The 26,651-nt window shown below is 37.5% G+C and overlaps 1 protein-coding gene across 5 annotated transcripts in view; it reads right to left on the bottom strand.

Annotated features, from left to right (window-relative positions):
• Nucleotides 1-214: 214 nt before the first annotated feature.
• Nucleotides 215-26,651, bottom strand: part of ZNF385B (zinc finger protein 385B) — a 156,710-nt gene continuing 130,273 nt past the window's right edge. For all 5 annotated transcript variants that reach the window (XM_083864697.1, XM_083864698.1, XM_083864700.1 and 2 more), the window contains 5 exons: nucleotides 23,364-23,526; nucleotides 5,844-6,080; nucleotides 4,651-4,829; nucleotides 3,375-3,476; nucleotides 215-1,741 (listed from right to left, as the gene is read on the bottom strand). In XM_083864697.1, the coding sequence (XP_083720823.1) occupies nucleotides 1,523-1,741; nucleotides 3,375-3,476; nucleotides 4,651-4,829; nucleotides 5,844-6,080; nucleotides 23,364-23,526 (900 nt within the window). In that variant the 3' untranslated portion in view covers nucleotides 215-1,522. The remainder of the gene's footprint in view (nucleotides 1,742-3,374; nucleotides 3,477-4,650; nucleotides 4,830-5,843; nucleotides 6,081-23,363; nucleotides 23,527-26,651) is intronic.

The raw sequence follows: 26,651 nt of genomic DNA, 5'->3' as shown, positions 1-26,651 counted from the left end.
TACAGTAAAACACCCATGTAATCACACACCTGTTTCTGCTGCGTCTTCCTCCGAAATTCTGATGTAGTGAATATTTACTGCAAAAAAGCCCCAGTAAATGCTGTTGCAGGCTACAGTGAGGAAAAGACATTAAAACACAAGGGAAAGGAACACAGGTTCTGTAATTATAGTTTATTGCAACTCCAATGCTTCGTTTGCTCCTGGAAGACTCCTTTAGCTAAATTTGTTTCAGGCTTTTTTATTTTTTTTCCTGTACCAATTAAAACACAATAAGCATGTATAATTTTCTTATTATTTTATTGAAAAGGTACATTTAAAAAAATACACAGACATCTTACTATTATGGATTGCTGATAAAGATGCTCTAAAAGTTAATTATCTTTTTTTTTTTTCCTTTCTTCCACCTGAAGTCCCCATTATCACATAATGACTCCAGTCTGAGCACTGCATATTGATTCACCTTTATAAAAGGGTTGGGGAGGTGAGAAGATAGGTGGGACATTACTGCAGTATATTCAGTAAACAGAGAATATGGTCAATTATAAATATTTTATGTTCTGTACATTATTGCATTAGGGAGCCACAATGTTATGCAGCATCATTACAAAGGAAACTAGTTAGAAATTAGGAAAACAGGATATTTACGTACAAACACATGGATCCATTGTCTTCTTGAACAACACATGTGAGCTGTGGCAATGTGCAATTGAAAAGCTTTTTTTCTCTTTAAACATTACTTAGCAACACCAGTGAAGAAACAACAAAAATAAGTTAAATGAAAGTAGCAAACAAGCAGTAATCTTAAATCTATGTTATATGGCTTTCTATTTTTGATTTCTCTAAATAAAGTATGACACAAAAGAAATAATTAAAAGCTTCAGCATTGCATTGCTTTCAAACATTTGCACAGAAACTAAAAATATTAAAATCAGACATGGTACATCTGTAGTACTACACAAGATACACCAGTACTGGGGTCTAGGACAGCACACAATCCCTGTCAACAAGAGCACACGAAAAGAATGGATGCATTTCTTTTTTGAGATGTTACCTGCAATCAAGCATTTGGTTCATCTGCCTTTTCCTTTTTTCCACATTAGGTTATACCCCATTGCTTTTCAGAGAAGTATTTACATAGGTGTGAGTGAGGAAGACCCTAGTTTTCAAGTCTGTCAGGAAAATATTTTATGTTCCTTGATTCCAAGGTGCATCATACAAATGGAAAAAAAAAAAAAAGAAAACAATGAATAAATGCGTGAATCTTTAATAATACAAATTTCATGAGCAATTTAAATTTTAAGCAAATCACACTATTTTGATTAAAAAAATAGAGAGAGAGAGAAGACAGAGTTGTCTAGACTCCAAAACGCAGTGCCATTAATGATGGATTTTATGATGTGGTTGGATGAGGAGTCATGCTGGATGCCATTGCAAAAGAGAAACTTTTTAAAATTTCAACCCCATTCCTGCTTTCCTTTACCCTTTGTACTGGCCATAGTTATCTCTTTTACACATCAATAAATTAGTACGGTGCAAAGAGGATGGAGGCAGGCGTTGCCCGGATGGGCCCGTGGGCTGGCCTGAGGAGAGCTGGCGGAATTGCTGGTGCCTGGAACAGGGATGCCGAGGGCCGGGGAGGGAGGGACAGAGCTGATGACACAGCTGCAGCTGCAGCAAGAGGAGATGAAAGGAAAGCAGGTGCCAGTGGCTTAATCATGTCCTTCTGGAATGCAAGTTTTGCCTGGAATAAAACACACACAAAAGCAGTGTAAATACAGTTCGCCCACTTTTACATGAGGGAAAAAGTGAACCCTGGCACAGGGAACACTGTGACTTCTCACAGAAGCCTCTTACCAGCTGCTTAGAAATGGTACCTGCACTGTTTTCTTACTCCCAGGGCAATTAAAGTAACCAAATCCTGTATTTAAAGATAAATCTCCTGAGTCTAGAGACCATCCCACTGATGTTTAGAGGGAAGCATAATGTGCAAGTGAGTAACTTTATATAAATTATAACTGTGCATGAAAAATTAAAAATTAAAAATTAAGGCTTCAGTATCAAAAGTCGAATTTTCCACTTTCAAAAATGATTTGTAGAAAAGTAGAGTGGATAAGATAGGAAGGTGATAATAGGCCAGTCAGCTTTGTGCCTTCGAATGCAGACCTGCTCTTTTCAAAGTAGAAATATTATTTAAGATTGATAACAAAACCAATTTTTCTGAAATATATATATGACTCAGTTTATGATCTACAAGCATTGCTTGTAGTGAAACAGCTTGTGCTTGTGGTGAAACAGCTAATCAGAAATATATATCGTCATATCTATATCTCTCACTGAAAATGCTTTGCACTACATCCAATCATCCAAATTTGGAAGCAAAAATACTCATGGTTCTTCCTTTATAATTGGTGGTCTCTCCTTATGCAATAGATGATAAAATGAAGTATTATACAAGTGAAAAAGATTAGCATGGGCAGAACCTATCGAGTGGGGAGACTTAGAGGAAGCAAGCCTGCAGCCTTTTCATTTGCCCCTACATAATTACAAAGACAGATCAATATTCTAGCATTTACAGGTTTTTCACATGTTTTCTCTTGCAGACACAGATTTGCATTTCTCTTTTCAACCTGTAAACTGTTTTTATGCCATAGGTGGCAAGGACTTTTGTCTAATGAATAAAATACTGGCTGTGTCATGGGCAAATAAACATGCAAACTGTGCTGTGCTAAAGCCAGCCTGAACTCTGGCTGCAGATGATTGGTAAGATCAGTTTGGGGGATTCCTGGAAATGCAGGTGAGTGTTACAGGGATTGACTAGTGGCACAGAAACAGGAGAGGTGTTTGATAGCCAGTGACAGACACGGCCTGAACATACAGGCAGCCAATTCTCCTAAACACCTGATGGCTCATTTGTACCAACTAATACAACCACACAGCATTCTGGTTTGTTGCACAAAGAGAATGAGCACTAGTATTTTTGTATGCTATCATCCTATATCCTTTTCTCTAAGTGCATCCATCATAACTTAGAGTTATCTCAGGTGGGCAAAAAGACAGAGTATTCCTGTCTTCAAAGAGAAGAGCCCTCGCTCAGCAGAGCCAATATCTTTCCATGGGGCACATGGTTCATTCCCCATTCCACTGATTATTCCCTTCTTTCTAGCAATAAATAATACTTGCAGTGCTGTCCGCATGCCTTGGACTGGGCAGACAGAATACATAACTATCTTCAAATCTGACTCCTGTGCAGACTCAGCCTGCAGGGGAAGAGAGGCTGCAGAAGCATCAGGTCTGTCATGTTCCTGTCTCTCTGCAGTGGGAGTCCCCAAGGTCACAAATTCACACAGACAGTGATGAGAAATGAAAATACTTACTGCTAAAATACTTGGGTTGCGCTGCAGTTTGTTGTAAGGACTATATTTAGGTTTCATAGGCTTTCCTGCAACTCTGTCCTTATGCCTTCGGCTGGAAATGTGCTGAAATAAATATCCTCACATTTAATTAGCTCTTTAAACATTTCTCAGTTTAGAGTTTGAAATTTATTTATCAGCAGGATATGCCTAAGCCCCTGTTTGAAAGATAAAGTAGGTTCTTTAGAGAGAGCAAAGATGAGTTTTGCTAAATTAAACATAACAATTTGGAGCATATCAAATAGAGAATCAGAAACTAATCAAATACAGCATATTTTGTGATTTAAGACAGGCTTTGAAAATTATTGATATTTTGGTTAGTATTTCCTTTTTCCACTTGAGGAGCTTTAAACCAGACTGAGCTGTAATCACTAGGTCAGAGGGATATTCAGAAGTAAGAGGCAAATTTCCATCTTGCTGATACTGTTCAGTTGTGTAAATAATTCAGTATTAGCTGAAGGAAGAACCAATACCCAGGGATATGTCTACACATGCAATTTAATATTATCTTAGAGCTAACTAAAAAACAGGGAACGAGAGGACACATTTACACAGCACAGCACCATCCAGTCAGAGGTTCCCATTTGGGTATCAGAATCACTGCATTTGTATAGGCACAGCTCTGAACCCAGGGCTAATTGGCTCAGAGAGAGAACAGCTTCATGGGCACACAACAGCTACACTGTTAATGGTAATGTTGTTCTACATAATTCAGACATATCTGCAGTATTACCCAACTGGTGATTTTCCCAAACCAATAGGTCTGAGTCATATTTTCCCTCTCACATAGCATTAAACACTATTCCAGTAGATTGAAAACAGCACCAAAAGATAAATTCAGGGAAATGCAACCCAGAATTTCTTATAGTTAGGAGAACAAGGTTCCAATCTCTATCTTGAACCACAGAAAACTTTTAAATGAGATTTGCTATGTTATTCATTGATACTGTCACCTCTGCTTTTACAACTATCAAGCCCATTTTTCCCAACTGAAATAATTAGCTGAACTTGACCTATGATGAAATATTTACCAACAATTACCTATTATTACCTGAATATTTACTTGATCTATGATGGAATATTTAAACTTCACCTATGATAAAAAATTGTGGGAAGAGAGATAAGAAATACTAATTTCAATTAGTATTCACAGACACTTCTTCACACAGCTCTACACTGCATCTACAACATTGCAGTGCAATGTCAACCAACAAAGAGTTCCAAGATACATGCAAGTTACCTGTTTAAGCTGAATTTCTGAATTAACGTGGACATCACAGATTTCACAATGGAACGTCTTGTTCTGCAGTCCTGAGCCTTTACTGCCATTCTGCACCTTCATTCGGGATCCAGGCCTAGGGTAAGACTTGATAGGACCAGCACCATTCCGAGCTTCGACCATGGTCTTGTGCTTGGAGCCTAATGGGCAAGGAGATGCAGGTGAGTTCATGATCAGCAGCACAAAACACTCCCTCAGCCTTGGGACTTTGTAACATTTATCTTCAAGACAGAATGGTTAAAGTCACCATAGACTGGGACTAATGATCACTCTTGTTTTGGCCAGAAGGCTTTGTCCAAAAAGGGAACAGAGGCATGCTGGACCTCATGTTCAGGGGCAGTGTGTGACTGGATGGCCAAAGTGCTTGCTGCTTATTCTTTTGCCAAATCGCACAGAGCCAGTGAATAGCAGAAAAGGGTATTAGCCAAGACTGGGACAGGAACCACAGCAATCTCTCAAAACCTACCTAGGAACAGTAATACTTAAATAAATATCCCCTGATTCGGAAGAAACCGCTGCTTTGTCCATTTCAAGAATGGATTACAGCTGTAAAACCAGCTTCAATGGCTTGTTAACAAGCTTTACATCACCAGCACACCATACACAGACAGAGCACACTAGGGATTGCTGCTTGTGGCCCAAAAAAAGACACATATCTAATGTTCAGTTATCAGAAGATTCTAGGACATCTGGGAAATCTAATGAGCCCATCCTAAAATTACAAAAACTTTCAAATAACAAATAAATTACTGTCTGCTTTGTCTGCAAAATAACAGACACCAATGATAATGAGACAAAATATGAAAGAGAGAACACTGACATTTTAGAAAACTTTAATTGTTATAGAAACCACTATGATCATACTGTGATCCTCAATGTGAAGGTATGAAGGGATCTGATTAGTTAACATGAACTGTAGAGATTTTGTCAACTAAAAATTTAGAGAGTACATGAAGGAAGTTAAAAAAAAATAGAGAGTGCTTTAACAGAATATCAAAAACCACACAGGGAACTGCCATTAACAGTACCGGTTTTGTAACTTGCTATTGTAAGTTTGAACTAAAAGACACTTCAGTGAAGAGTGGCTACCACCTTGTTACACTGAATTTTAAAAATCTTAACAAACAACTGACTTATACCATATGGATACTCACCTGTATTGTGGGCTTCTAGTTGTGAAAGGGAATTCACAGCCACTTTGCATAATGAACAGTAAAGTAGTTTTTTGGCTTTTTCCTCTTCTGACTCAGTAACTGTGTTAGCAGCTCCATTCGTGCTCTTGGATGATGAGGCAGGTGCTGCAGGTGCCACTCCAGGTTTGGGAAGAAAAGGATCCACTTCTGTACTGGACTGCTGACTTGCACTGTTGGGTTTTTCTTTCCCTTTATCTTCTAAAAAAACCAAAATACGTATGTTGTAATTTTGTGCCACACACACAAGAAGCATACAGTAATAGTCCTGTGGGTTTAGTAAACATGACACAACAGGGGGCTAATTTATCTCATTTTATAAAAGAGAGCAGCATTCTTGAAATCTTGTTAAAAGTCCTGCCATGAAATGTGTGTAACTTGACAAAAAGGGTGATTTTCCTGTTTTTAAAGTTACCAGTGAATACCAACGAGCTCACCAAATTCATGCCAGCTGTTGTGCTGCAGGCATGGCCAGTTGAAAGGCGCTCAAGCAATCCCAAAGGAAGGCAGGGTTAAGGACTAGACAGCATTCAGAAACAAGTAAGGCTTTGCATTGAGGATTAAAAAATGTTTCTCAAAAGCAATATATTTGCCTTTGAAGGGCTCAAATTTCTCAAAGTCACTGGAGGACACTGAAATGCTCCAGCACCATCTTGACATACATCCCTCATTTCAGTTCCAGGAGTTATGGTACTAAACATGAACACAGTTGTTAATATTTTTGGGTTTTTCCACGAATGATTCCCCACATATCTGTAGATCAGATGGCTTCTGTGTTTGTTCAGTGCATTCCTTTATCACTTCACAAGCATGAGTGAATCATCTGTGCTCTTACAAGACAGTAGGCAGGTATTACTTCATTTTGCAGATGGCGATCACAAAGCAAGAGATAAAATGCCCAGCTGTGCCTACAGAGGAACTTTGTGCCAGAGCCAGTATTCAAATGCTCCCTGCTTCCATGCCCCTCAAGGGCTCATTCCATTTGAAGCTGTTCAACTGCAGGGCTCGTGACCACAAGCCATATTAGCTGCCAGCAGTAAAACAAGCTCTGTCCAAAACAAACATGGGATGGGAGGGGGACAGTGCAGTGGTGCTGGTAGGAGCAACCCCAACAAAACAGACAGGAGAAATGACTGAATAAGTGTCACTCTGAACAACTGGAATCAAATTTCATCATCTTTGTACAACATCTACATAAGAGAAACCCCTCTGTTTGAAACTCATGGCTTAGTTTGAAATAGAGTTGAACTGCCTTGAAAAACTAGGCTCTATTTTGAGCATTTATTTTTTAATATAAGCCTTGCACTTTATGTTTACAGCTACCAGACTCTGTTTTAACATGTCTTTGTGTATCAGGCCAAGACTGTGCTACCAAAAACTCTGAAAACAGGATTGTACCCACTCAAAAGAATACGTGAAAGTGTGTATGAACTATGAATAGCCATCCTGAAACTAAACCCCACAGTTGTTGGCATATTTCCCAGAAGTCCATTGCAGTACATCAATTTTAGATTGTTATAAACCAGGAGAAAGAAAATTCTAATAAAATAACTATAATTTTTTAACATAATAATAAAAATGCTTTGAAATTACATAATATGAACTGTATTAAACATTGAAAATAGTCAAGTTCAAGGACTACTATCATGACCAAATTAATGTTAAAACCAGATTCTGAGGGTATGACCAGAGAAACTGATACTAAATTGTTCTTCATAGGCTATTCAATTTTAAAGTCTCCATAATAGTAAGTCACATCTGCAGAAATCTAGAATACTTTATGACTTATGAGTCTTCATAAAATACAGTTTCAATAAATAGCATTTGCTAACATTCTAAATTAAAGAGTTTTCAATATGGAAAATTCTCAGAGGTGCTAACATTGCAAATGAAACATACTGAACAGCTGTCATTTGTGACTTTACATTACTGAAAAACAGAATTGTTGCTGTTGTTGTTTGTGTTCTATCCAATATTATGCCAAATTGCAAAAGGCATAACACCAGGATATATGTGAACCAGAGTGGAATAAAGGAAGGTTCCACAGTATTTTGCATTTCAGGCCTTAAAGGAAAAATACACCTACAGAACTGCAAGCTGTATGTTAACATATACCAAGTGCACTTCTAGTTTGACTTTGGGGTTTTTTATGTTGTTCCCCATGTATTTTTTTTATGTAAGCATAAAAATTTGGTGCTTTTGAAACACCTCCTGGAGATAGAAATCATCACCCCTGAGTAGCAAGGACAGTGCTTACCCTCCTGCCCACAGCCTCTGCCTGTACTGATCTCACTGACCACAGCAAGAGGGAGAAGACTGTATTTGTTTTGCCATCAAGTGTCTGTGGAGTAGGATCCCAAGACATGGAAGAAGATCCATTTTACATGAGCAAACAATTGCCATCACAGAGTGATGGTTTTCCAACACTGAATTTAACAGATGATTGAAAAAATTACAGATTTCATTTTCCACTTCTCCTCACTTAGCTGGCCAACAGCTGATGTGGTATGTTTTTTATAATTCTCCCCAGATTTACAGTGTTTTTACCTTTCATATTCCAACAATCCTAGCGTATACAACATGTAGCACACTAACAAGAAAACTTCTACAAAACTAGAGAGAAGTTACCAGCATGCAGCTGGGCTCAATTCTGCCAGTATCACAGCTTTTGGAAAGAACCTCAGTTCACATAATAATTCCATCATTTGGAAAGCTTCCTGACACAAATAAGCTCTTCATCGATGCGGATGTATAAGGAGAGACATACGCCCCTCTATGAATTAATGTTTCCTTCCACCATTCTAAATGTTTAATGCAGAACATCTTCAAAGATCATAATTGTAAGGTTATTATACAGTTTAACTCCCACAGAAAGTACATGGAGCTAAGTGCATATTTGTCACTGCACTGGGGCCAGAACTGCGTTTTCCTGGCTTCTAAAATCAGAAAATTGCACTTCTCCAAATGGGCTTTTGATAACCACTTATTGTTTCAATCCACAGAATTCAAAACACCATTACTTACAGTTGTATGTTTGAGACAGAAATGCCAACTATTCAACAGTGCAAAGCACAGGAAATGCAAATTGCGTGTATATACAAAGCACAAAGACGACTACTCTTTTATTTGTACTTATAGACCAGAGCTAACAATATCTGCACACAGAAATCAAAAAATACAGCTGTTAATGGCTGCATGCATACTCCTAGTTCCAAACTATCATCACTTTATAAAATACATATGAATTGTGAGATACAGCTGTGGGATTACAGTCCTCTTGCTATTTCTGAAGGTTTTATTGAGAATAGGCTCAGATTTGCTCTGATCTCCACCTGGGTCAAGACCAATAGAGCCAGGCAGAGCCCAAACGAGTGCAGGGGTGAGTCCATCCTGCCCAGACCATAGACACACCAGCTTCTGCTCCACATCTTAGCAGAGCATAGCTGGAAGCATAGGTCCAGGGCAGTACTAGCCTACTTCCGGAAGGCAGTAGCTGTGATTCAATCTGCATCAGGGTCAGGTTGAAATGCTCAGACCAAAACTCATGTGCAAGAAGTTAATTTAAAATCTAATCTGTACTATTTTCCTGTACTTATGTTCCTTTTCCATGCAGAAAGACCACATTTCATCTGTCTTAAATTCCTGTCTTTAATTCCAGAAAAGTAAATTGATGATTCAGGTTCTTACTGAAGCCTGAATTTATTTTGAAGTAGAGCCCAGGGAAAATAACTAAAGCAAGCTAATTAAGTATTGCTTTGGGCTTGGTAATATCAATGCTTTTCTCATCCATTACATTGTTTTAATTCTGCTTTGAAGTTATTTTCACATATTTCTGCTTGTTTGACTCATGCTTGTGTCAGCGCCATGTTAAAATTCAGGACGTATTTATCTGATCAGTACTGCCTCATTACGAGTACCAAAGTCAGGACATTGCAGGGCAACATTTCATAGGTTCAAACCTACAGGCTCTACTGCTTCACTTGTACAGCTGAAGTGACTCACTGACCTTTTCAGGTCATGGCACTCTTACTAAAGGTGCTGTGGTGTAGCCAATAAGTCCTACCCATTAATGGCACCTTTTTTTTTTTTTTTTTTTTTTTTTTTTTTTTTTTTTTGAGTCAGAGTGATGCTTTGGTGCACATTAGAAAGAAGTTTCATTTGGACTTCAAGATGAAATCATACATGCTATTCTCAACAACAAAAAAAGTAACATAATATTAAGATCCTTAATTCAGAATTTACATTCTTGATAACAATAAAAAAAAGTGAATTTAAAATTCATATATAGATCCAGAAATCTGATAGTTTTTCAGTATCAAAAATGTTCATTGCTACTTATGCCCCTCAACAACAACTATCTGCTCAGTTTTTATCACTGATGATACATAAAACGTCTTTACAATAAAGTTCTGTTCCACAACAGCTTGTTCTGATAGCAGTTAGAATTAAAATATCCAAGGTACAGACAATATGTGATAGACTTGAAAGAACCCTTTCCAATGCATATGCTAAAAGCTTTCAGATATGAAGTTCTGCTATGATCCTAATAACACTTACAAGACTCTCAGGTAAATTTTCTGCTGTATATAATAAATAAACAAATTTGCTCTTGCTGTGCCAGTAACAGAACAAGGCTTCAATTACTGAAAAGACATATTTTGTGTGTGTCTGCATATAATAAAAAGTACAGCTTTGCATTTGCCTGCTTCTCTTCTCCACCCGAAACTGGGACTATTGCCCACAACCCGTGCTGAAGGCTGAGCACACAGAGGGAAGGATCCTGGGACTGAGAACAGCTGCCCAGCACTGACTGTGATGGAATTGGCTCCCCACTGGGAAGAGACTGTGCCATGCTAAAAACCACCCACTGCCCAGCTCCAGCTTCACACCTTCCCCTGTGCCAGACCCTCCACTGCATCCCCCAGGCACTGAACAGCAGCTGTATACAAAGCACTTACAGCAAAAGGGCAGCAAAAACACTGCAAAGTGGCCACTGCTGCTCCACAACCCTGCACTGGAGCTCTTTTGTGAGATTCAGTAATTTGGCATCCTAGATATAAAAATCTGTTTTTATATTTATTTTACCTGCTCGCACAGTAGTGCACATTGCCAAGTTAGAAGAGAGCATAATGGTGAAATTACTTTTGGCAGTAAAATGTTTATTATTCTCTATTGTAAAGGTAAGAAACTAGTAAAAACCTATGCTTCTTTTCTTCTTGAAAAACATGAAGGGAAGAGCCACATAATATCCAGTGCAATTTCCAGCCTAAACCAGTCACATCACTTTTTTGCTGTGTGAGGAAAACACTGTGTAACTCAGCCACTGCATGGTTATCAGGGCCATACAACTGGTGAGCACAACTGATGCACAGTTAGGGGCAAAGCCTTTGCTTCAATCAGCCTTATTTATTGTGTTGCCTTCCAATACCACATCACTGCTGAAAGTACAACCTTCTGAAAAAAGGACTGCTTGCTGATCCTGACCCTGTTCAACTGATTTCTAACTATGTCACTTCCTGTGGTAACTAAAATCAAAAGTAATTTCTGAAAGTAAACATTAATATTTTATTTTTGGGATGCAGAAAGTGTGGTGCAAATATCAGCTTGGGATAGCCTTAAGTTCACATAAGTTGTGCTACAGGGAGCTGCTAGTAGTTTGAAGTGTTGAGTTTGGAGACTAAGAGAGAGTTTGAGGGAAAGCAAACATATCTCCCCTACTGGTAAAGCTGTACTGAGTGAAACAGATTATCAGGTTCTCCCTGTAATTTCAACAGCTCCATATATGCCTGTGAATATTGGGCTGCATTAAACAGCCTTTGAAGCATACAATGATTACAGAATGGGAAAAGGAAATTAATGAGATTGTCAGAGAATTAACCACTGTTTCCCCAAACAACTGTGTAAAAAAAGTAAAATCCGTTGCATTAATTACACTATTAGAAAATCCAAGAAATCTTGCTGCAAAGCTTATCAGTAAAGCTAAATTGACATCTATAAACACAAAGTAAAAATTTGTCTGTTGAAAAAAAATCTCAGTTTAAATTTGACATGCTTGGCACATGTGAAATAAATCTAAAAAGTGACAAATTTACATTTTTTCCTCACACTTCACAAAGTATGCCCACTAACAATGCTGAAGATAGGTGGGTTACTTGAACAGTAGTCACCAGGTGACCTCTGTTCTAAGCTTTCTGCACACAGAAGATATTGTTCCCCAGACCAAATGATCAGTTTAAGAGCAGAGATGACCACTGCAGACAGGTATGAAGCCACAGAGAGACACAACAACCAGTCACTGACACAGGCATCATTGTGGCAGTCAAACTTCTCACAAGTGTTTTTCTGTTTTTTAGTCCATCACAGCAAAAGAGAAATTTTTAAAGGTGAGAATAAAAGAAGCAAGTTTTGCAGCTGCTTGCAGAGAACTCTGCACAAACAGGTCCAGGCAAAGCAACAAGCTGTACTGGAAGCTGGTTTCAATGGCTGTGCGTGGGACATGCAAGAAAACATTTGGAAGTGAATTACAAAAGGTATACAAAGGTATGGAGAGCTTTGAGAGTGAAGGTCATAAATCTGGAGGGAGAAAAACCAGTACCACAGAAATATTGTAACAAAATTTACAGCATTTAATACAAAAACCATTAAAGTAGAGAGATCACAGTCAAAGAGAGAGCACACCTCGCTGAGTGTAATTAAGGGAGATGTTAAGAAACTACAACAAAATGAAATCAAGATGGGGAAAACCTATTTAGTCACACTTGTAGGACTCCCTAACCAAACCTTAGGATCTACTCTGGAACACAGGCCTGGGGACAGAACGAGAACACCCACAAATAATTACACTGGAAACAAGAGCTGCTGTACATCTCCTAAGCCTGAAAAAAGATTTGAAGGGAGGTGATCATCACTGACTGAAATACCAGGATGAAGAGAAGGGCCTCTTTCAGTGCATTAGCAGAAAAGTTACTGAATTGAAAGTCAGACAATAGCTCCAGTAAGAAAAGCAATTTTCTAAACACTGCTATTCACAGAAAGCATTTTCTTCTGGTTTACAGCATTATAGAGGAATAAAGCTCACGCACACACAATTAATTGTTCTTCATATGATGGAAGAGATGAACACTTTGAGTAATATATGCCATAAAGACAAATAGCAGGACAGCAATTAAGTTACAAGTGGTCACAACCTTTATAGATTTGTAAGTACTCTGTCCTGCATCTCAGCACAACTCACAAAACCCCCCAACAAAACAAACAACAAAGAGCATTAGATTATTTCTTCACACTCATTAAGATGGAGTTAGCAAACTTGGATAAGGTACTTAAAAATATTTTTTATTCTATCTGCACATTTGCTGAATAATGAGACTCTAATGGCTGTCAGACAAATACCTACTTTCTCACCAGTTGTGCAGTCTACTGAGAAATGAGGCTGAAAAACCCGTAGGGCTCTGTTCTAGAAAAATTCCACTGCAAACCTACATACAAATCAGACAGCACAGTGTATCTATTAACCCTTTGGTTACTTTTTGTAAAATGTTTTTTCTTGTACTTCCAGTCTTTATGAAAAAGAGCTATGTTTTATATAATGAAATAAATCTGTTTGACACATTCTGATGAGAACAAATTTTGTCTCTATGCAAAGATGAGAAAAAAATGGAAGCTATAAATATTAAACTTTCTTCTCAAACACAAATGTGCCCTCAAATAAGCTGCAACATATCTTCTCAAGATACTAAAGCTACATCAGGAAATGTCTGGATGGCTGTGCAATATTAGGTGAACTTGGTAGCTAGAATGCTTATTTGATTAACTGCATCACTACTCTCCAACAGGCTGAACCCAAGTATCTTTTTTCACTTCAGAAGTATTGCTTGCATGGCTATGTTACAGTAGTGATGCTGATAATTTCTTAGATATTTTATTTCTGATTTAGCATACCTAAGACTTGTACAAGGGAACCTGCATTTTCTTCAGAGTATGAAAATATTTGTGCTGATCAGAATAAAGACGTAATGTTAAAAACAGCTTGCTTTCGCAATTTTGGTTGGGTTTAATCTTTATGAAAATGGACTGATGAGAATTAGAAAATATTTGGAAGCACACATAGATCTGCAAGTGTAAAACCTTGCCCTGCAAAATCTATTTCTGTACCTATTTGTACACTTTCCTGAAGTGAAAGTTCCTGCTGCTTCAATCACTGGGTTTTTAGAGGTGATCCTGCTGTATTGCCTATGATTTTTAATAAATCACATTTGGAGATTCTTAGGGAATTGGTTTAGGTTGGCTGGCTAGTGTCTGTATGCAAGACAAGATCAAGAAATATCTGTATGCACTTAGCAGCAGAGGAGGAAAAAAAAAAAAGCTATGTTGGCACAAATGTATAAAACATATAGTAAAATAACTGCAAAATTGCTATATGTCAGCAAAGGGCACTCACATTCCAAAAGCCTCTTACTTAATACTTCAACACAATGCAATTTCTCAGTGCAAAAGCTAGAGGAATAAGAAGGGTTGATTTTGTACTGTTAGCCAAAATGCAGGAGCATACATAGTATGTCTGGAGAAAACAAACTTTGAACACTCACTTAAGGCCATTTGAATTGTGCCTCCATGTCACCTGCTGATCTTTAATGATATTTTACAGAATGCATATTGTATATCAGACTTCCCTTTTCCTAATTTGAAAAAAAGATTATTACAATTTCCAGCTGCCTCCTCCTCTAGTTTTTTAGACCTAATAGGGTGAACAAGTAACTGTGGCAAATGCAGCATGTTACTTTTGGTGAAAATCAACTTCTCTACAAACACCAATACAGATCAATTTCCTAGTGTACAATGCCAATATTTAATTTTTTAGTGACATGTTCACAGGCTGGGAAGACTATCACTAGAAGTTTGTTCATAAAACAGCAATAGCACCACAGTGCTGGCAACTGAAAACAATGTGGGTCTAAAACACAGCTAGCAAGTGCGAATGCTAATTTAAAGAGTATCCATAAAGTGAAATCATCCAAAAGCTCAGTTTTCCAGGGCCCTGTTGCTTTATAGCCAGACATATTTACTTTCATCTTTTCTGAGCTATGCCAGTCTGTTTAGGCTGGAATAGGAAAATTTGTGAGTTGGAAAATTTTCATATAGTGTGAGCAAAGCTTGAAACACAGCATAAGATTTGCTATGCTACAAAATATGGCTCTCCTCTGGGTGAAAAAAAAGTGGTTTTTGCTAGTCATAAACTTATCTTTTTCTGACACTAGACATCTATTATTTTGGAAATATTTTATACTCACATTCCAAATTCTGCTACGTCTATATCTGATGTCTTGGAATGCTAACTTTATATAGCATTGCACTGTCTTTTAAACTTTCTAATAATGTAGGAATGCTCAGAAAAATAACTTTCAAAGATTATAACAAACATACAGTATTTTGCCCAGAGATCCTTTACTTCTGCTTAGTCTCAGTTCATTATCTCAGCTGTAAAAAATAACATAATGGCTCCACCATTTATGAATCTAAAATATATTACTAGAAACATATTTCAATTGCTGCTTGTGCAAAACAAAAATCTTAAAACTCTACGCTCAGATGCTGAAGTGCTTTGGAACTTAATCTGAAATTTATGGGCATCTAAATAAAAGAATCAAGGAGAACTGACACACTCTGCAAGTACATTCTCGTGAGCCTGTGTCTGAACTACTCACTTGGTAGTTGCCCAGGCAGAACTGCAGTACAAGTCAGCTATGAAACATTCGTCTTCATTTCAGTTAAATGACATCTGTTATTGCGCATTCTCACTCACTTCTGTAGCAGGTTTTCCTGAGCACTGTGAGTATTCAGTCATGCCCTCAGGATTTGACAAATAAATTGCATTTCAGATATAACTTGTCTAACCAACATTTAAATATTCTCACTCTCCTTGAAAACAAGTAATAAGGAAATAATGAGTAGCCTAATGTTTGTATAAATAATTTTCCTACTATAGGAAATGAAGTATATTTCCCCCTTCACCGTGAAGCAGCATTGGTCCTGACCCAGTCTTTCATATTTGGACACTAAATTCATTCAAGGGCTCAGAGAAAAGGAGAAAACTTAAATTTTGCAGCTTCAACACAGCCTTTAACATCACACAACTGAACACAGAGAAAACTTCATTCAGCTACCAACTGTATAAATGATTACTAGAATCCTGTTATTTATTCTCTGATACCAGTGAAAAATACACATCTGGTATCAGAGGAATTGCCTTATTTCCTTAGGAATATGTTGCTTCAATAAGTGGTGTGAAAATATTAAATACAATTGAAATTATTTCTCCCAGGGTTGCTAAGAAACCCAACAGAACCAGCAGGTGTCTTTTTAGCAAGTTATTTTGTTATTTCATACACACTATCATTCCATTATCATCCTATTAAAAAAAAAATCCTCTTGGGATATTCAATAGGCAAGTCCATATTCAATCCTTAACAGAACAAACAAGAAAACAGATGCCTGACTTCACAGTATAAAAGAGGTGCTGAAAGATTCAATGTGAAATCCTTATGAAAGGATTTTTTAAATGACCATATACATGTAGCTAAAAAAAATCCAGTAGCTGATAGCATCCCTGGCCCTGTTGCCATCATCCAGCACCAACAGTAGAGTCAATTTTGCTGGGACAAATGCCTATCTCTACTTCTTGATGAAAGAAAAGCTTTGTATCATTTTAAGAGCACTAGTAAAAAATGCTATGAAATTCACGTTTTTAGAACTTGAGGTATACGGTTTTAATGATACACAATGTAAATGCTCAGGCACAGAGCAGAACACCCCAAATTATTTCACCTTACAATATATTTTTGATCTCAAGCTATGCTTATTTTACTGCAGGAAAAGAAAAACCTTACCATTCCTTCAAAAGAAAATCCTGGTTTCATGTATTTCTGATTGCTATAATAACTGGAGAGAGAAACGTTTGGCCTTTTCCAGTATGAACAAGAATTGCAACAGCTCATCAATGTATGTGTGTCAGCTGCAGAGCTTGTTTCTCAGTTAATGGCACCTACGATCAGTTTTCAGTAGAGGTGCAGAATTTGAAATGTGCTAGCATTATAGACAGACCAAAGATTTCCATGAGCTCCCAAGAGCTTATCAACAGCAAAATGCACAGTATGACTGGTTTTCCATTCAGATTTAGACAGACATAGAAAAATGAGTTTTGAATATCCATTTTTGAAAAGTATGAAAAGTAAAGCTGGCAGGGAAGAAAGTGTTTCAAGATCTCAACATATTATAATGATTTCCTGTTAGCAGACTTTGACTTGCTGATTTTTTTTGGCTCACCTTTCATCCTAAGAGCATAAACCAAACAGCAACTTCCTGAAAGAGCTGCTGAAATTACCTGCCAGAAAATACCCAAAAGCTATTTACTATTAAATCAAGTACGGGCATTGCATGTGGCATGGATGTAAGTATGCATATGGTACTTGCAACAGTATAACTGTAATGAATTTGTGAGTGTTTATTAATCATATTTTATACCATCAATTGTAAAGGTAATTACCTCTGTTCTGGGGTTTCAACAGATGGAAATATAGAAGGATCTTCATAAGCCTGTGAAACACTGAATCAAAAAATGAACAGAGCTTACTGTCCTCAGAGGATGTAATGGAAAAATGCCCTTGAAATGACTCTCCTTAGTGGCTGAATCAGATTGAATTTACTACTTAGTTGTAGTAAACCGTAAACTAATACCTTTATCTAACAGAAATATGCCTGTGCTTAGCAGGCACTATCTGAATCCACATAAACACAGATGCATGGTTATTTTATAGAGTATAGCTTCAGCAGAGTTCTTTATGTCAGCATAAATGTGAAGAACTGATGAGGCTCATCAGTAGATTTTGAAGAAGGCCAGAGAAGCATAAGCATCTTTGAAGGGCATAAGGCAGAACCTCTAAATAAAGCACAGTGACATTTGTGCCTTACACGTCCTTGTCCTCTTCCTCTCTTAGAGCTTCTCCCTATCCCTGCCCCAACTTCAAAATTGAACTTTGTCACAACCTGTTTTGAGGTCTAGAGGAATTTGGTACATTACACAAAATTATAAAATTGAAGAGTAATTAGAATCACTGTAGTGTTGAGGTTCTTAAAATGGTGACAAATATCTGTGTGACAAATAACCTCGCATTTCCCAGGACAGATACAGCACAGTTCAGCTGCGGAGGTTGTATGTCTCCAGCTCCCAGCTCCTTCTGAAGGATCATATAAGAAACTATTATTTGTCTACGTGACATCAAGTCATTCATTAGGCCCATCAACAGGTCCAGGTTATTTTCCAAATACGATCTAGTTCGCTCAGTGTCAGACACTATGCTACACTCTGGCATGACAATGTTCCTCAGAATAACCTCCTGCTATTTGGAGTTATGCAGCTGTAATGACTGGAATACCTCTTACAGGACACACTTCGGATCAAGAAGCTGGCAAAAACCTTCTCAGCCACAGCCCTTTCCCGCTGTTCTTGCCACACACAGCATATCAGCCCGGGACTGCTCATATGCTGGAATGTCATCACTATGACCCTGTGCACTGCCTGTTGAGCTGTCCTGAGACAGCGCCCCAGAGCAAAGCTGTAGTACAAAGGGTCAGGATATGAAACAGATTCTAGTATTTGGCCTAGTTGGGTGTGTAAGGTTCTCTGTTCCTGTACCAGCTGAACAAAATGGGTTTTCATCCAAGGGTTTTTATCTCTAAAAATGCTTATTCCCATGTAGCAGAGTCTTCTGCTCCTACTGCAATGGAGACTGAAACTGAAATGCCCATACCCATCATTTCACAAACAGGCATGAGGCCAACTGAGCATACAGAGAATGATCAAAGGCCAAAAAACGATTATCTTTTATAATCTGAAATATGACTTTGACTCTTGAGTAGTTTAAAAGAGTAGCATTTACTTTTCAATTTTCATATCAAAGCAAAATTCAAAGAAGTTGATACCACCTCATTTGTATGCTTAATTTTGAACTATTTATTTTGATTTAGAAGTAGGATCAAAGAGTTTCTCTTTGCTTGATAAGTAAACATTTCAATCCAGTCATTATCATATGCATTCCTGAAGGATTCATCACTGTAAGCATCTAGACTATGCTGACCTGGGGTCACAGACACCATCTTCTATTGCATTCTTAGAGCTATATTTAAACCACACTTCAAATATTCTAAACTATGTTGTACATTACCCTATTAAATTATGGGCATTACCCTTGCCCTTTCCTAAAGCAATGACATACACGTATATATCCTTCCACGTAGCCATCTTGAAAACCCTGGGCTTCCACTGGGAGGGAAGAGAATCTTTGCCACTATACTGAGTTTGCATGGCTAAACTTTGGTAGTGGGAGGGCTACAGAGGTGGCTTCTCTGAGAAGCTGTCAGAAGTTTCCCTTATGTTTGACAGAACTTGATGCACGAGCTTTTTGCTATATTTTCTCTCCCCTGCCCAGCTGATGGTGGGAGTGGTAGAGTGGCTTTGGTGGGCACCTGGCATTCAGCCAAGATCAACCCACCACAGCAAGAGCAGCTCCCAGTGCTATTAACACAGCTGTTCTGTAATCACATCTCAAAGCAGCTATGAAAAAGCTTGCAGGCTCACAGCAGTGATTTGCTAGCATATAAAACTGTTACATAGCCATTACTGGACTTTTCCTGTGTGGTTTGAGAAACTGTGGGAGACAGTCATCCCCTAGGGCCACCTCCAATCTGCAAATACCTATCAAGACAAGCAGAGATGGCCCAGCTATGGTAGGAGAGCAAAAACTTTGTCACACAGTCTGTGGTGATTTTTTTACTTGTCTGCAGAGTGAATTGGGAAGGGTGGTGGTATTTACTAGTACTAATAAATATGTATTTTCTGAACAGCAAGGAGGTGAGAGCTTAGGCAAAGAGATCACATAGCCTAACAATGTTAGAGTGCAAACTTGTTCAGTTAAACCTATTGATATCCACTTAGCGTACAGCCACTTGGCTTTATCATTTAAAGTACTTTGGTTTTATCATTGTATGTTTGCTGATGATCAACATACAAATGCCATTTCCAAGTCACACTGCATTATTAACAATAGCAGGGAAGAACTCTCTCTCACAATGTGGGTGTTGTCATGCTCAGACCACAGTCACGCCTTTCCATTTGGCTGAGGCCACTTTTGCCTACAGGAGCCCACGTTCTTCTGGAAATATCCCAAAAAACCTTAAAGATTAATTTAACTTTTGTAGCTCTACCAGCAGCCACATTTCTCAAGCTGAAAGGAACAGCTGTATAGAGACCACTGCATCATACGTTTTGAAAAATAAGGACTGGATAAACTTGTGTTTTGCCTTTGAAAGATTCATCACTAGCTGAGCTAACAGTGAAATTATTTTTCCTGTTAATACTATAGTGACTTCTGACAAGGGGGACTTCTGACAAATGAGTGTTTTGGACTTCATGCAATGTCTGACTTAAAGAATACATGGCTCTGTAGCAAACTTAACCTGACATTTTAGTTCAATGTTTAACAACTGCTCTGTCTGGAGAGCTCCAAATCATTCATCATTATCTCATTCAAAATGACAGCACGTCAGAAAGGGTGCTGTTCATGCCCATTGTGCCCCTTTATTAGTAGACCTACGTAAGAGAATAATTGCAGATTATCACTTTACTGTAATGCTCCTTGCCCTTTCTGCACTAATACCCATGAAAGTACAGCAGATCTTTTCCCTACACTAGAAAAGGACACCAGAAATTATTTACTACTTAATGAACATTTCTCAGGAACTCTCCAAAGTACAATATCTAAACAACAGCTTCCCAAGTGGTGGAATTTAATTGTCTTCCTTGATATCATGTAGTTTACGTACTTTCAAAGAAATGTTTTCAGATCTACAGCACATATACTTTCAACTGGTCCCATCCTGAAGGCAGAGTCCCTGGTCAGTCAGAAGGTCAAGGAAAACAGAATCCACATGGCAGCATCTTTCAGGATAGACCACAAGTTAGGACTTATCTTCTAAGTAGGTGCCAATTTTCATCAAACTTATAGGATTTGTAGGACTTATTTATAGAATTTATACAATTAAAATCTTTACATCTCTTTTTTTGTTTTTGCACACTAGGCAATACAGTCAAAACTGTAAATACACAGCCAGAAAATAGCAAAGATAGGAATAGACTATATGACCATAAATCTCATTTCCTCTGGAAATCAGGATTAAAAAAACCACAAATACACACATGAACTGATAGTCTTAGTACTAAAGATATTCTAAGGAAACAGAAGATGTTCCTAAATAGTTAATATCTACTACTAGCACATTTCTTGAGAATCAAAGCTGTGTTAAAAGATTCAGAAAAAATGGTAAGTTAATTTTTTGCTCCAAAGCAAAAAACCCAACCAAAAAAAAACCTCAAAAAGAAAACAAAAGAGGCAACCCCCCCCAAACAAAACCAACAAAAAAACCCAACCCAAAAACCCCCAACAAAACAAAACAAAACCAAACCAAAAAACCCATCTCCAAAAGACAAAACACTACCCAATGGCAACTTAATGACTGCTTTAGTTGCAATAAGTGTTATGCTAAGGAGATAAACATATGTCAAAGAATAAATGGGCAATAGTACCTGTAAATGAAACTGTAGCTGAACAAAACTATGGTTTGTTCCAAGTCTGGTAAAACCCCCATTCTCCAAGTTGTTCCCCATCTCTGTGAGCAGCTTTTCATATACATACAGAAAATTTGCTCCAAGTTCAGGTTTTTTCCTCCCAAACATCCCATCCCATACAGTCTCCAGTACAGCAGTAAGAGCCTTTGAAGAGCCTACTCTCCACAGAGAATCCCACTGTTCTCCTGATGGGAAGAAAGTGTTTAACTAAATTGCCACTGAGATTTGTTTTTAATGTAGAAACAGTTGCAGTGGTGTAATCCAACAGACACAGATGGTAATCTGTCTAATTTGTACAGTGCAATTAACAGCATAACAACACACTGTCAAAACAGGGCAATTAAAAAAAATATCAAGAGCAGGTTTCCCTTTTTTTCCCTGGTTGTATTATTTCATCAAAAACTGAATGCATATTTTAGATACATTGCAGAGGAAAGGAAAGAAAAGAATTAATTCAATTCAGACCTCATAGTCTGGCAAAGGAAACATGAAACAGCTCCAGGTGGTTTCTGGAAGAGAAAGATGGAGTTTGAAAAAGATGATGAAACTTTTGCTACCTGGAGCTCAACATTTGGCATTGGAGAGGGGAGGACATCATAAAATTATGTTAACACAGATGAATTCTTAACATGTTAAATCTTCTAAAGTCTTAACTGATATTTCACTTCGGCCATTGTCTGAGTTCTCACCATGTACACCTGGAGTAGTAAGCTCCCTTAAACAAAGCTATTTTCACTATTTCAGAGAGCAAAATATTTATCAAATATTTTAAATCTCTTTCAGTTCATTCATCCACCTTATATTTAGATCAATGGCAAATTGCTACTGTTTTATAGTAGCATGTCTTGTTTACTTGAAGATGCTACTTGGACTTAGCTCATCTCTCTCAAAACTAAAATGTGATTTGCTAAGTAAATCAACCCAAAATTTGGCACTCACTGCCATTGTTAAGGACCTACAGATAGTTTTGAAGCTGCTGTAAAAACAGCAGGATGACAAATAGTCACTGATACTTATTTTGAGTTGGATTTTATTTTGGTTATTTTTAATGCACACGTCGAAAAACTGTTATTCACCTCATGGCATCTGAGTCAAGATCAGCTCTGGTGAAGAGAATAATAAATGGCTCCCTAGGCAGAAGCAAATTTATCAGCAGTAGTCTGCTGGACTGACAGTTGGGTAATCAGCAGTTGGGGCCTTCTCCTGAATAACACTGTCAGCGAGTTCATGGAAGTCTCCTGTTTCATCAAGTAATACAACACTGACAGAGCAGAAACTCAAGCAATTCCACTGCTACTAGTGTTGCTGACCTTCCTCAGATTACTCATCTGGAGGGTAAAGAAAAAAAAAGAAAAAAGAAGTGATGTTGAAGCACTAAGGAGCTGTGAAAGTCAGGAAATACCCAGGCCACTAGGGCTTCACATTTCTGTAGGTGTGTTTTCCTATTAGAGCAACATTTTCTTATTCAGAAAAGAAAAATTTCTTACAAAGGTTTCTTCAGCTAAATATATAACCCCAGAATTCACCCTTCACCCACATCCATCCACTCTTGCCATAAGAATATCCATACTTTTTAATAGTAAATTTCATGGGTTTAAAAAAATACACTTTAGCATTAAGGAACACCAATTGTTTCATAGATGTGAAAAAGCAATTTGAGAGTATCAAAACAAATCAGCTCTGTACAAGAAAGCATAGTAAATAGTTTAGAAAATATGACTCACTATCATGCAACCAAATTCTTTCATACAAACACAAAAAAAGGAGAAAGTAAAGGATGTATAGAACAAAAAGTTTTCATTGACCTGATTTGTCAGAGATGTTGGCTGTGGCTGGCGTGGTGGAGCAGCCCGTGTTAACCTTTGCGCTGTCCTTGGAAGAACCAACTTTGGGTTTGTTTTTCGTTGCCTCTAGTGCTTTGACCTTCTTGGCATGTTTACTTCCTTTGTAGTGGGCCTCGGCCTGGCTCTACAAAGGAGAACAAATCAGGCTCACTTTTTTTTGCACTTGTATATAATACAATGGATGACAAGGCAGAAAAGTGACACTTTCAATAGTAGGCACCATATTATTCTACCTAAAAGATTTAATACCTTTATACTAACAGTTTTTATGGATGCAACTCCTTTTATTTTCAAACGTCAGGATTTTAATGAATATTGCATATTTTCAGTAACTTGGAAAAAGAGGCTCTAACATTACATAAAGCTCTGTCATTCCTAATGTAATTCTTTACTTCTGTGGTGCTTAAAGATTTAAGGCACTATACAAATGTAAACGCATCCAATTCAGAATGATGCTACTCAATTTTCATGGGGTGTTCCCTAGTCTTTACTGCTTGCAGTTAAAGATGTACTGTGCTGAAATATGATTTTTCCTTCTGTTTAATCTAGTACAGATATCATAAAATACTTTCACCTTCACACTAACAGCAATTGAAAATTGAAAAAATATTACTTCACAATTAGATCAAAAAAGAAGGGTTAAAATGAGGAAATATCATACTAAACTTCAGCAGACTACATCCAGCAAGTACCACATAGAAAACTAAATACTTGTCAGTTTTGACTGCTTTATAAATTGCCTTGAATATTATTTTTTAAATACTAGGAAAATTGGAACCTGAAGGACAGGGAGAAGAGGCGCTTTAAAAAATTATTATTATTTATTTCATCTAAATCTGCAGAACAGTAGAAATATGTACTGATGTTTACTTCACCTTTGCCTTAAAACTATCTTCAGAAACTAGGTCAGTGTTTTTGAAGTTGCACAGCTAAAGCTAGACACATAAATATCTGCCCATTTTTTTTCAGTGATATTGAGTCTCCTTCATTGTTCCTGATTCTATATAATCAGATGCCTTGACAAATCAGGCCACTTTGTTAGAAGCAAAACTAAGGAACTACATACTTAATAAAAACTTCAAAGCTTGGAAATTTCAGCTGATGAATTTAAGTGTTTTTCTTGACTTCTTAATAAATTAATTTACCAAATAATGGGCAAGAAAAAACTCCTATCCAAAACAGTCGTTTTCATTACATTGTACTTTTCAGCAATAGCTTTGTATAATTAATATTTCTGAACACAATTTTAAAACATTATTTCAGGCATACCACTAGGCGCCTCTATTGAAGGCTACATATTAACCAAAGAAGTTAATATTGTTTTTTACTTCAAATTAAAACACTCAGAGAAAGCATGCTTCTTCAAAGCACATCCTGGCACCTGGCATGTAAAAACATCAGTGCAAGTAAACTTTCACTGTGTTCATGAAAAACCACATTCACTGTCAGTTGATTACCAACTATTTTATTTAGTTCACTGTGTTAAATGAAGCAAGCCATGAACAAAGTCACATGCTTTTTGTAAAGAGCAACTATAATATCTAAGATGCTTGAACTCCATAAAGAGTGCTGCCATAAGGAGGAAAATTGTTTTGAAATCAACAGAAATGGGCATTACAATACAGCCACCTTGGGACAGCATGTAATAACAGCTTTATCATATGGTAGAATAGAAGTGAAGAGCAGAAACAGCTGGAGCAGACAAGAGAACAGACAGTATGTCGGAGTCCTCACACAAGTTACTGGCACCATTAAACTGATGGAGAATTGTTGCTAAAATAGAGTTCTTACACACTAGAACTTATACAGCTCATGAAACAGTGCTCTCCACCTCAGAAGGACAGTGTATATTGTTGTGGGTGCATCTTTCCTTTCATAGGAGGAGATTTTAGTAAGCAAGCATTTAGTAAGAAAAGCTGCTGGATTAGTTTTATTTTGAATTCCTCTGAAAGTGCGATATATTTTTAAAATTTTATTATAAAAAACAGTGAAGAGTTTACTCATCAATTGCTATGAAAATATTTCTTGATTTTAAAACTTTTGAAATATTAACACGCATACAAACACAATTCAAGGATTATAAAGAAACAACTAAGCAGCTATATCACTAGTACTACGTGCACTACTTAAAGGGACACTTGTCAACTTCTGGGTTGGATCTCTCCAGCTCTGAATGTGGGCAGAGGAGCACAGTCCTGTTTGTGCCCTGCTATGCCAGTGTGCCTTATGAGGCACACGAGTCTCACCCTGCCTCTCTCCACCTTTGCTGTGTTTCATCCATTTCTCTTAAGCTTTGCAACTGTGACATGATGCACTAGAAGAGGTGTTTTCCACCAACAAAATTCAATAAGCTATTCACACGTTGAAGTCTACAAAAAGTGGAGCTAAAAATTGGGGTGAATATATACCCTTTCCATTCCAATACTTTTAACAATAGCAAGTACAAACAAGATTGTCCACTCAAGCATCCTCAAGTTGATGATGTCCCTTTAAATATTTGAACTCTATGCTCTGCGCATATGTTTGCTGTTGGTAGGGTCATATGCTGCCTGAGGCCAAAGCTATGACATAAGAGACATAAATGCACTCAAGAGAAAGACTTAGTAAGTCAATTCCTTGATAATAAGTCTTTCTGCTGATATTTGCATTAATAATGCCTGCAATATCAGTAATAACCTACTACAGTCTTTGATTCCCTTCATTCAATCCTCATATAGTGTACATGAGACCTGTTGAGAACAAACAAGCCCAGGCAGAATTAAATTAAAGATTTCCATAATAACAAGTGAAGCTTCTTGGAAACATGGTGAATGGACTCATTTTTAAGCTTTCTAATTATCATAATCTATCAAATTCATAGCTGTACATTGTAAGGCAAAAAAGTATTGCCATGACCAATCTAAGCACTGGTTTGGAAATTCCATCCTTCATCAATATTGTTCAAACTAGACGATATTCCTTTGGGGGTAGGGGGGATTCTCCAAGTTGGATTTTAAACTAGTTAGGGGATGCAAATATCTACCTTTAAAAATTGTTCTAGTGCCTCAATTTGTCACTTAAGTACATACTATGTTTTTCAACTCATCCCTGTTCTGTGAACAGAAACACAGATACTCTCTCCAAGTATGAAGTTAGAGGAGCATTCCTTAAAGCATTGAAGTAACCTTCCCATACCACATAAACGCTATTTTCCAGTCCTTTCAGATACACTTGAAATTCAGAGTTTGCTTTTTATGCACTGTGGTAAAT

This window comes from Zosterops lateralis (genome assembly GCF_965231275.1).
Source record: "Zosterops lateralis genome assembly, chromosome: 7".
In the NCBI taxonomy this organism is placed as follows: Eukaryota; Metazoa; Chordata; class Aves; order Passeriformes; family Zosteropidae; genus Zosterops; species Zosterops lateralis.
The sequence above is the reverse complement of the archived record's forward strand: the minus strand, read 5'-3'. Positions and strand labels throughout refer to the sequence as shown.